Below are 12,440 nucleotides of genomic sequence, written 5' to 3'. Positions count from 1 at the left end.
GTGACAGCCCCGAAACCTTGACTCAGAAATACCGGGATGGTGTCCGGCGGGGGATAGTTTCTACCATTTTTATCTATTTAAGTAATTATACAGTATTTGTCCTACCTGGTAATCCCGGCCCCGAAACCCTGACTCAGAAATACCGGGTTGGTGTCCGGCGGGGGATAGTTTTTACCATATTGTAATTAAGTTGTAGATAAGCATAATCTTGAGCTGTAATTCCTGGCCCCGAAACCTTGACTCAGAAGTACCGGGTTGGTGTCCGGCGGGGATAGTTTTCCACCAAAGTTTTAACTGTTGTTTATTTTGTTGTACTGTGATGGTTACTTTTGTTATTGTTATTGTAATATGTGTTTGCAGGACCATATTGTAAAACAGCGGTAAGATCTCGCCTGTATATGTTATCCTGCCTAAAGATGTTTTAAATAAAAACAATAAATTTACTCCCTAGGTCGCCATCCAGTCGTCGTTGTCACTGCAAAAGATTCCATGAACGATGAAGACAGAACAATTTTTGAAACGTCATTACATGGTTTTGGTACGTATCGTTGTTTAAAGTCGTAAGACACCATAATGTGTACTGACACTACGTTAATATACAGTACAATTTAATGCATCACGTTAATGTATCGTATTGATCAATGTAACTTGTTTTAGGCTAATAACTTAATGTTGTGAAACAAAACATTGCATTAAATGCTGTTCTTTCAGTCCGTTTGTTCTGCATAGCAAAGCAAATGATCATTACACACCCATGTGTGCAATGTATATGCATGCGACGCTATACAGAGTACAGAGTTTGTATTAGTGATGGCCTATGCCATGCAGCTATGTTTTAAACGTTTACATGATGAATATTTAGGCGGCAGATTATAAAAGCTTAATTAGTGCTATGCAGGATGTTTATTTTATACTCTAACTAGGTTTGGAGCCCACCCCCACCCACATCCTTTCACCTGCCTACGGATCTGCTTTTATGTATACCTGTATCTTCATCCGTCTATTCACCCCTCGTTTTCTCTATTATCTGATCATCTTATTAATCCTACTCAAAACGGATTCTTTCTCATGTTTCCATGTCCCTGTAGCATATCCTAGATCTTCTGTTGTAGCGGTGCCATCACCCACCTGCTGATAATATTACCATTGTTATACCTCCATGAAACTGACATATTTTATGCGCCATTGAAAGTATGTCGTTACTTAACCAATGCGTACGGTAGCGTACCAATTCACCTAAGTGGTACAATCGACAAAAAGTCAGCAGTCAATGAAATATAAGTTCTTTCTATAAAAACCCAGCAAAGACTGAGCTGATTACGTCACGTCACAATAGAATAGTAGACAATGATCCAAGGTTACCATTGGCTTTTAAAAACGCTTATATTAACAAAGACAAACCACATTTGTATCTGCAACATTAATTATCTTGATCCTGGACCAAATCCACCCCTGTGCCCCCCTGTAGTACCGCCACTGCACATTAATGCACTTGTCAATTGTAGTCTCGGCCTCCCGGGACCCGGTGCATAGCGGGGCACTATGTGGGACAATAGCCTGGTTCACGTCGAACTTTTATCTAGATATACATCCACTTAACTAGTTAAAAGTTCGACGTGAACCACTCAATTATAGCTAGATAAAGGTTTAAGTCACTTAAAGTTAAGTCCCTAGCAAAGCGACGTTGGCCCAACGTTGGTAAACGTTGGCAAGCGTTCGTAAGCGTCAGGGTCGGATATCTGACGTTGGTACGACGTTGGTGTTTGGTTGCAAAATTTGGTCGGAGAGGTAACGTCAAACCAACATTGGAATTTCACGTTGGCCCAACGTATGAATATATTTGTCGATTTTCCGATGTCGTCCCAACGTTGGTAAGCCGTCGTAAATATTCAGTCTGACTACAGACGTTGGTACAACGTCACGATTTGTTACTGGCCAGACGTCGGCAAACTACTAAAAAGATGGTTGGGTACTACCGTTGGCCCAACGTTGGCTAGAGGTTGTAAATATTAGATGTGATTACAGACGTTGTCTCAACGTCACAGTACGTTGTTGGCCCGACGTCGGTAAACGTTTGAGATGGAGGTTGGTTAAAACCGTTGGCCCGACGTTGGTAAGAGGTAAATATTAGGATGTGATAACAGACATTGTCGCAACGTCACAGTACTTTGTTGGTCCGACGTCGGTAAACGTTAGTGGAGATGGGTTATAACCGTTGGGCCGACGTTGGTTAGAGGTTGTAAATATTATATGTAATAAAAGACGTTGTCGCAACGTCACAGTAGGCCTACTTTGTTGGCCCGACGTCGGTAAACGTTTGAAATAGACGTTGGGTACCACCGTTGGTCCGACGTTGGTTAGAGGTTGTAAATATTAGATGTGACTATAGATGTTGTCGCAACGTCACAGTACTTTGTTGGCCCGACGTCGGGAAACGTTTGAAATGGACGTTGGGTACCACCGTTGGGCTGATGTTGGTTAGAGGTTATTGTAGACGTCGCAACGTCGCAGTACGTTGTTGGCCCGACGTCGGTAAACATTTGAAAGATGACTGTGTACTACTGCAGGACTGTAAAGGGTGGTAATGATTATTTTGTGTCAACATCACAGTACGCCGTTGGTGCGACGTTCGTTGTTGGCCCGACGTCGGTAAACGTCTGAAAGGATGACTATACTACCGTTGGGCCCATGTTGACTTCAGGCCGTCAAGAAAATTGCGAGGTGCCACGTGTGTCCGTATTATAATAAATGTACTTGATAAATAATTGATGTACCTTGATAAAGACCTAAGGATAGGTCGAAATATTGGTTTTCTCAAATAAAGTGTTTCCTAAGTCTATACATTGTATTCGTTTGCTATATTGACCAATCAGCGCCGCGTGTTCTTGTTTCAAGTTTCAAGTTCAAAAACGCGGGATTCGTTACTGAAACGACGCCATTCCTGTTTTTATCGTACGAGTGGTAAGAAGGTGTGTCGAATCATAGGTCGAAAAAGGTGAGTATTTTACCATTACACAACCTTTAATTTATGCCAAACTAGTTTGAACCTTATTATTGTAATCGTATTGAGATAGTAAAATGCCGGGAGTTTATCTCATTTTGATAGCTTTTCTTGAGTAGGTAGGTGAAATTTAAAAAGGAAGGGTGTAACATATTTTACTTTTAGAGGGTTGGTCCAGTGGCTTTTTCACCATTTCTCCAGTCGAGTTTTAGACTTAACTAGTCAAGTCCGATATTACTACTACTGTATTAATTATTTTAAAATCTTCAAACTCATAAAAACGGACATAGGGCCTAAACTTTCATTTTAAAACTACGGGTATTTGCTGAGTCTCACTTGCCACTCCGTACTTAGTGTCAAAGCTACCATGATTGATGTCCTGAAGTGATGTATTTCACAGTCTTATTGGACTGTTTATTATTTTTGGCCTGTGAACTTGCATACCTGATTTGGCCTTTCATTTTAAATCAATCATTATACTTTTTTACTAACTGTTTGAGACTGACAGGCATGTAGGTCAATAATGTAGCAGGACATTACATGATAGTAATTATCGTCCAATTTCTGTTCTTCCCGTGTTCTCCAAACTCTTTGAACGTTTGATTTATAACAGACTTTATAATTTCATTTTTCGCTTTAATTTACTACACAATAATCAGTTTGGTTTTCGGACTAAGTATTCTTCATATATGGCTCTCTTAGAAGCATACAATCGTATAGTCAGCAATTTAGATAACAATCAACATACTCCTGGTATATTCCTAGACATTTCAAAGGCGTTCGATACCATAATCACGATATTTTGCTGTCTTATTATCTGTTTAGGAGTTACCTGACTAATCAGACCCAATATGTTCATTATTGCAATAATAATTCATCAATATCTACTGTCCATTGTGGAGTTCCACAGGGATCTATTTTGGGTCATTTTCACGCGTCCAATGTATTTTCATTTTTCATATATTCTGATGACGCTAATATAATTGTTTCTCACTTCGATTTTGATAATCTAATTTCTCTTGTCAATAATGATCTTTGTAACTTATCCACTTGGTTCAAAGCAAATAAACTTTCCTTAAATATTGCAAAAACTAATTATATTATATTCAGAAATAGGCATAGTAATCGTAATTATCCTGACATTAACATAAAAATTGATAATGTTACGATCTCTAAGGTGTTTCGTACTAAGTATTGTGTTAATTGTGACATATTTTTGGATTTTATCACGTTTTGGACAATCACATGCATTATCTAGATTGTTCATATTTCGCTCTTATTGATTATTCATATCAAAATACCATGGATAACCAAGCTTAAAACAATTTTTAAATCCCATGTATTATCTAGCTTGTTCATACGTCGATCGCTGTTATTGATTATTCATATGAAATCTCAATTACCGATTGATTTTGCCTTGCAAACTCCGTCAGCCTAAAACAATTTTTAAATCCTATTCCGATGCAAAACAACATATCTACATATACATCGTAAATACGTTGTTTTGCCCCGTAATCTTGCAGTTACGTTGTTTAACCACGGAAATTCACTGGATTTTAAGGTTTGTGCTTAAAAATAAGTTGTGCTAATCCCGTAATATCTCATTAATGAGATCTGAAATTTTCACAGGTAAATCAGAAGTGGTTAATATGTTCCAAAATTATATTATCTCAAAATCGACAAAAATATCAGTTACGTTGTTTTGCCTCGCGGCGGTCGATGTGGACTAGAAACTCGTTCAATAATCAAGATGACAAAAAATAAAATTTACTCAAACTTACAAAGTACCAATGTCTGTGTTGCTTATGGATTGTTAATGTTAAATTTTTATTAATTTAGCGAAAAACATATTTAGTAATACACATTGAATAAAGCAATTAAAAATATTTATATAAAAGTATTACATGTAAAAAAAGATGCACAGAATTTCGCATTAAAATTAATATTTATAATAATTACAAGTCTAAAAGCTCCTAAATAAGCTGTAGCTTGTGTCAAAGTAAAAGAAATAATGAATGAATGATATGAAGTTTCGTAAAGGTTATAAGAAAAACAATGTAGATAATGCATTCTTTCGAATTAATCCTCAGAAAAAAGCTGGAATAAACTAGGCATTATCTTAGAGGAGATCTAATTAATATTCATCACACTGGCACCTGATTGGATAACTGCTTCCGGCCTGTGTGCGAATTCAACCGTTCAATGCTGATTACTGCCTTATTCCAAATTATTTGTAGTAATGTGTAGATAATGCCCATTAAAAAATAAATATCATATTTAGAGTAATATTGTTGGCTTTCTAGTAAATTAAGGTGAAAGATTATACACTCAGGAGTCATATAAGACAAAAGTCTCAATTTTGAAAAAAAATGTAGTTAATGCCCTTTTCCGAATCAGGGCAGAATAGTGATTTAATTGCACGTTAGCACAACAAAAAATAATATCAATTTTAATAATCTATGTTCATCTAATGGAATATCCGCGGTTGCAGTCAAAAGATGGGGTAATAAATAAATTAATTAAACAAATAGAACCATTTCTATTCAAAATTATCCGTAATAATTTTATTATTAAATTTAGACAACTATGAATATTAATACATTATAATATTATTACAGAGACCCGAATATGTCGTCCTGTCCTCAGAACTTTCTCAACGTGAAAAAACATTATAAAGTAAAGTAGGTGGTCATCTAAATGTATTTCATTTAGTTTACATTCTGTAACATCTAATGTCCTACTTCTAATGACACAACCAGCCTATGTATAATTTTTTTAATTCAATAGCATTATTTAAAAAATGCTAATTGTTGTATTATTGGTTATGATTACATATATATAAACAGTTAGCAAAGTAATAACAGTAAAAATAACACAATAAACAATGTTAGTTTATTGTTATTACTGTACTTACGCTTATTCACTGGTTATGCAGTTTGATGACCACCTACTATACTATATAATGTTTTCTCACGTTGAGAAAGTTATTATAATATAATGTATATATATATATATATATGTATATATATATATATATTATACATAATATATTCAATAAAACCACAGACATTGTGGTTAGTTTGCCGCAATTTATTTGAAATACATGTGCACGAAGCATTTCAACCATGTCTTTCTCAAATATAAACCCATATGACTGTATCTGTAGTTGTGTCAATTTAAACTTTTAATTTATTTAGCTTTGGCAAAAGGACTAAAGGGATATCACTGAAGCTACATCTGAGGAAAAAATAAAATCATGGCTTAAGTACAGTTAAGACCGATTAGTTAGAAGAAAGGCCAGAGCCGAGAAGCAGAGAGGTAAGTTTCATTTCCACTTCATACGTTTGGATTTTACATGTATTAATAATTAAACTAATTAACTAAATATTGAGTGATTGATTGATTGAATAATTGATTGAATACGTGATTGTCACAACCGATTAAATGATAATGTAAATTAAGCAGCTGATCCTTAACTAATGCATTGGCCCATTAAACCATTAATACGTTATTATGAACATTACGAATCTTTCAAAACGCTGTACGCAATATACCTCCTGTCTTTTTCCTTTCAGCTACAGCACAAAAGGAAGAAGTTCTTCATTTAACTGACAGTGACTGAACAACATGCCATTTCAGGCACTATATTCTTCAAATTTAAACCAGATTTCAAATCTTCGTATTTACATTTAAATTTGATTTTAGATGTTTTTTAATCTTGTAATTTTAGACACCAGGAAAACATAATTAAAAATTGTATACTAAATCATTATTTTTAAATTTAGGTTTTTATGCGCCTACTAAATTTGATATAATTGTGATATTAATGATAAAAATGCATAAAACCACACGAATACAATGGCTTGATCACCTTGGACTTTCTTCCGCGTACTATCTCAATGACCCAGGCTGAATTTCAGATTTTTTTTTTGCTTTGAGTTTAAATCAAACATTAGTGTATTACGCCTTATCTATATAGACTCTATTATATGTTATATATACATACTATGTATATACATTCATTTATAGTAATAAAATAATAAAGTGAAAGATTTTATTGTATTGGGTACATTCTTTTAGAACGCTAGAATAATCTACGCTCCTACTATCTATTTTTTTTTTAATAGTTTTAATGAGATATAAGGGCACCTGATCAACGCAGTATACAAGCCTTAATTAAAATCCGTCAATATTTTGCACAGTTAAATTAAAACACTGTAACGAATACTCAATACAGACTAAAACATATCAGACCAGCGACGTCGTGATGCTGCCATATAAATTACAATGCACCTCGACGTATCTGTCCGAAGACCAACAAAAAAGCAACGTTGGGTCAACGTTAGTCTAGTTGGGTTAACGTCTTTCGAAGAAGCTGAACCCACGTTGGCCTGATAAATATGCAAACGTCTAACCAACGTTAGTATAAATACGTTGGGCCAACGTGGTTTGACGTTGCACAAACATATCGGCCGACGTTGATCCAACTAGTCGGACCGACGTCTTTCCAACCGGCTGAATCGACGTTGGCCCGATGAAAAAGCGAACGTCTAGGCAAACATTAGAAAAGGAACGTTGACCCGAACGTCTAGGCAAACATTAGAAAAGGAACGTTGACCCAACGTAGTTTGATGACGTTGCACAAACGCCGTCGCCCCGACGGTGATCCAACTAGTCGGACCGACGTCTTTCCAACTGGCTGAACCGACGTTGGCCCGGTGGAAAAGCGAACGTCTTATCAGAAAAAGTACGTTGTTCCAACGTGGGTGGACGACGTTGCACAAACATATCGGCCCGACGTTGATCCAACTAGTCGGACCGACGTTTTTCCAACTGGCTGAATCGACGTTGGCAAGATGGAAAAGCTAACGTTTAGGCAACATCAGTAAGGAACGTTGGCCCAACGTAGTTTGATGACGTTGCACAAACATATCGGCCCGACGTTGATCCAACTAGTCGGACCGACGTCTTTCGAACGGGCTGAATCGACGTTGGCCCGATGGAAAAGCGAAGGTACGTTGGGCCAACGTGATTAGGCGAGGTTGCACAAACATTATCGGGCCAACGCTGATCCAACCATGGAGGTATGATCCAACTAGTCAGGCCGATGTCTTTCCAACAAGCTGAATCCACGTTGGGCCGATGGAAAGCCGAACGTCGGGCCAACATTTGTGTAAGTACGTTGTGCCAACGCAATTATTTGACCTTCAACCAACGTCGGGCTAACGTCGCTTGCTAGCTGGGGTGACTTAACTTTACTAGAATATCGGTAAATTAACTTGCTTAACGGTAAATTTGGCTCAGATTACAAGGCCACGATTACGTAACGTAGGCATCTAAGTCAGCGTTGTTGTATTGTACCACCATTATCATGCTCTGGCTGGCAACAACGTACTCCAACAATGCTAACAACAGCAGCATAGTAGTCTCATTAGTACGGTGGCTGATTTCCAACATCCAGTCGTTAAAAATGAGCGCACATGTTTACGATGACGAAATAAAAAAGTGTATTGAAGTTCCATGGCAACTTATTTGACACCGCGAAGCTAGATTTTCGCGAAGTGCATGCAAACAACACAATTGAGCTATCTAAAAACTACAAAACAGGACAGAAAGGTCCATAAAGTATACAGACGTTTTAATGAGAATTAAAACAATATTTTGTTAAATGGAAGAATGCTAGCTAGCGATTAAAATAATTAGTTTTTTATCGAAGGTAAATTTAGCTAGGGCCTAGAGAATCTACTACTGTACTTAGATTTCGATAGAACACGCTGCTGCACTGTCGGTTGGTTCGTACTGGTCGGCTAGGTTATAAGCTTTGGAAACTCACACCTTCTCTACAGTAGTTTACAATTTTTTTTTAACGAATACCACTTGGTACTAGAGGTTCGTAAAATACAGTAGATGCTTTATATTATTAAACAAGCCTTTCGACCGTGTGACGTCGACGGCCTGAAACTGGCTGGCTGTTTATCTGGCTCTAACTTGGCATCGAACGCAGTTAGGGGATTATCGTATCATGTTTCAAGACGGGTATATCTAGAGAAAGTTCGACGTGAACCAGGCTTTTGCCGGGAATAGTTGTGTCCCCGTAGTGCCGGCACGTAGCTAAAATTTACCCATAGATGTAACAGGCCTCGAAAGGCCCGGGAATTTTACATGTTAGAGTAGGCGCAGTTTCGGGTGTGTACGGCGTTAAGTGGCCGGGAGCTTTAGCCGGGGATGGATGTACGTTAAAATGATGCCCCGCATTGCCGGGAGGTGGCCGGGACTTTCACATGCATCTAACCGTTTTGGAAATTACATCCCCGGCTAAGTCCCCTCTAGGCCCGGGTCCGGGGGACCGGGACTGCAATTGACAAGTGCATAAAAGCAAATAAAAGCACTAGACATGATTCGTATCATAGTACTGTACATTGAGTTTTTCATAATGCTACTGGTAATAGTTCAACTGAAATTCTCACTGGGAACATCTCCCTATCCACGATCGAGAGAGGTGAGGTAGCCAGATTTCGTACATTTCGCAAAATAAAGGAAATATATATGAGACAGTGAAAATGGATGCGGGATGTGACAAGAAACTAGTATTTTTTTTTCTTGGCTGATATGCTGTTAGGGAAAATATTTAGGAATATTGGGAAAGTGATCTTTCTTAATTTACTCCATAAATTGTAAGGAATTGTTTTACTGCCATATTACCTGCATTCCTGGAAAAAAAATCACTAATTCGGACCAACGGGCATTCGAACCAATGGACCTTCGGACCAAAGACCCCTCGGACCAACGGGCCTTCAGACCAAAGACCCTTCGGACCAATGGGCCTTCGGACCAAAGGTACGCACCCAAATGCATTCTTGTTTTTAAAAAGAACCTTGTTTTTCCGGCATAGAAATCTTGGCACTTACCAGAAGTCTGGTTATAATGATACAGCGGTGCTCCATTCTTTTTGAAATTATCTCCTGTAGCAATACTTTGTTTACGTTTATAATGTAAACTGCATTGGATTAGGTACTACTATAGAATTGTGCATTCATATTCCGTTTTGTTCTGTTTATCTTTATAATATTTTACTCCTTAGAAGAGTTTTATTAGCGTTCATGATGGCTTTTCGCATAAATATATGTTGGTGCTCTGCACTATAAGAAATGCTACTACGTTACAATACACACAACTAATTTCTAAATATCATAATATTATTCATTGTTTAATCCACATAACACCTTTTCAGGAATCCCTCGCGTCGTTTTCATCGAAAATTACTTGATAGAGGATGATGGAACTACTCCTAAAAATGCTGACATCAAAATGGAAAAGCATATGGCGTTTCTTGATGTCTTAGATGATCTTCAAATGGAGTATGATGGTTGGTTAAGGGCTCTATATGAACTAGACGCAAAAGCTTATGAACGTTCAAAAAAAAATCGAAGACACCAACATGAAGATTAAATCTCAATCAATTCTAGTGGTATTATCAAATTCAGATGTTGAATGATATGACATAATTAATACAATAACTAATACATCATGATTCATAATAATAACTATAAAAATAATAATAGGCCTACTAGACCTAATAATATAGAATTAAATTATATATATATATGTATTCGCTTACTTCAAGTAGTGGTCACCCGCTACATATATATGTAACCCTGTGAAATTTTACTTTTTTAAAAGCTTTAAATTTGGTATTATTTGCCACTCTATAAGGTATAAACGTTATTTTATTCCATTTAAGTTTTAACTTTGGTATACTGTATGTACTGTACTGTATATATTATAGCTGAGGCCACTCAGTGTAAGTGTCCCTGCTAATTATCATTAGTGGTTATGTTTAGGAATTTGTCCTCAGTTGCTAAGGCAACTGCTGGGCAATAGGTGCTATCGGACACCCCACAGTGATAAGGAATTCACTTCTCACTGACCCTGCTTACAAGCAACATCTGTAAGGATTGAGGACCTAATATTTGCCACACCTTATATTTGAGAAGTCATACTTTTAACATCTTTTATATTGCAATTTTATCAACCCGGAGAAGTCTTACTTTTACCATTTTTATACTTTTATAAACTGTTTATGATTTGACACCTTTGCTCTTTTATAGGTAAGAATCATAATTTCCTGTTTTATATTTGATTTAATTTGATTTAACGGTAGTTTATCTGCAATATGATTTGTAGCTCGTACTAGCTAGCTTTCAACGGAACAATTAAGTTGCAGTGTTCCGCTCTTGATTTAGGATTTGACTAAACAATTTTATAAACTTTTAATTATACTATATTGTTAATTTGCTTATCTTATATTGTAATACCATTTGCAATTGCGCTTGGTAATTTGTGCTGTTATGTACGGTAACGTTTTGCAATCACACATTGTCTCCATTTGATAATTCATAAAGTCAGTAAAGTGATTTACTTTATGTTAAATAAGCCTAAATTCTGAGTGTATCAGGACAACTCTGGTGGATATGGGTCATTCACTAGAGGGCAATACATTCACGTTATAGTGGACCTGGAGGCATTGGAGTACGATTGTAAAATTATTACTAAGTTACTTTTAATGTTTTTTATCTGTATCTTTATGTTTTATTCTTTAATTTATCATTTTAAAAAAGGAACGAATGCATTAACCATCTTGATCTTAAGTACGATCATGATATTCAGGTAGACGAAGTATATGTAAGTTTAGTGGAAAATAGGCAGGCATAATATTGGATTTATTAGTAATAATTTATCCGTTAGGTTGCATCTTAGCGAAATGGTATAAAAGTATTAGCATACTTACCTAACCTGAACCTAAGCTATTTATGTAACTATGTTGTTTAATTAATTTGGATGTGTATCCTGAGCTAATCAGTTTTGAACTAGTGTAATGTTGACTGATATAGTAATTGAAATGTTTAACTGATTTTTTGTTTTAATTTTGGTTAATTGCAAACACTATACAATTTTGGTAGACTAACTGTATTGTACATCATGGAATGTATGTACAAGTATTGATATATTCGTATATTTTATTAGTTTAGATCTTTTAGTTTTAAGTGTTTATATTTTCTCTTTTATAGACGAAAACTTAATTTCGGATATTATAATTTTGGATTTAACATGACTATTGGAAAGGACCTGTAATCTTACCAGCAATTGGAAGTGTGGAACTCTTTTCGTACATTTAACTTCTTTTTAAAACTCTTTTGGAAACACTTGGACAAGAAAGAACAATTTCGCGATCAAGAATTTGCGCAACCTAGATTATATTCATATTGTGAAATCAAATCTCACCAATTCATTTTTTAGTTCCTATGCATGTAATGCAATAGGAACTATTGTAATCACTCTTGCTATTTCCTATGTTTTTTATTGTGTGTAGTGTGTATGTGTGTGTGTGTAGACATTTATGCAAATGCGCATGCGTCAAAGAAAAGTTTTCCGACATCTT

The 12,440-nt window shown here is 36.2% G+C and overlaps 1 protein-coding gene and 1 long non-coding RNA gene across 3 annotated transcripts in view; both read left to right on the top strand.

Moving 5' to 3' along the window:
• The window catches only part of LOC117121885, a 12,904-nt gene extending 2,310 nt beyond the window's left edge, over nt 1-10,594 (top strand). Inside the window, exons 3-4 of the mRNA XM_033267272.1 lie at nt 452-538; nt 10,233-10,594. Of these exons, the coding sequence (XP_033123163.1) occupies nt 452-538; nt 10,233-10,450 (305 nt within the window). The 3' untranslated portion in view covers nt 10,451-10,594. The remainder of the gene's footprint in view (nt 1-451; nt 539-10,232) is intronic.
• On the top strand, nt 2,352-8,482 carry LOC117121886. Of its 2 annotated transcripts, XR_004447648.1 has the most exons (4): nt 2,352-2,995; nt 5,620-5,682; nt 6,199-6,319; nt 6,577-8,482. It is a non-coding gene; the product is annotated as an uncharacterized LOC117121886 (long non-coding RNA). The 2 variants fall into 2 exon arrangements; XR_004447647.1 differs by lacking the exon at nt 5,620-5,682 and having other exon boundaries at nt 2,376-2,995; nt 6,577-8,480.
• Nucleotides 10,595-12,440: the final 1,846 nt, after the last annotated feature.

The sequence above is a fragment of the Anneissia japonica genome, unplaced genomic scaffold, assembly GCF_011630105.1.
Source record: "Anneissia japonica isolate Jap-2015-1 unplaced genomic scaffold, ASM1163010v1 scaffold352_len1594369_cov220, whole genome shotgun sequence".
In the NCBI taxonomy this organism is placed as follows: domain Eukaryota; kingdom Metazoa; phylum Echinodermata; class Crinoidea; order Comatulida; family Comatulidae; genus Anneissia; species Anneissia japonica.
The sequence above is the reverse complement of the archived record's forward strand: the minus strand, read 5'-3'. Positions and strand labels throughout refer to the sequence as shown.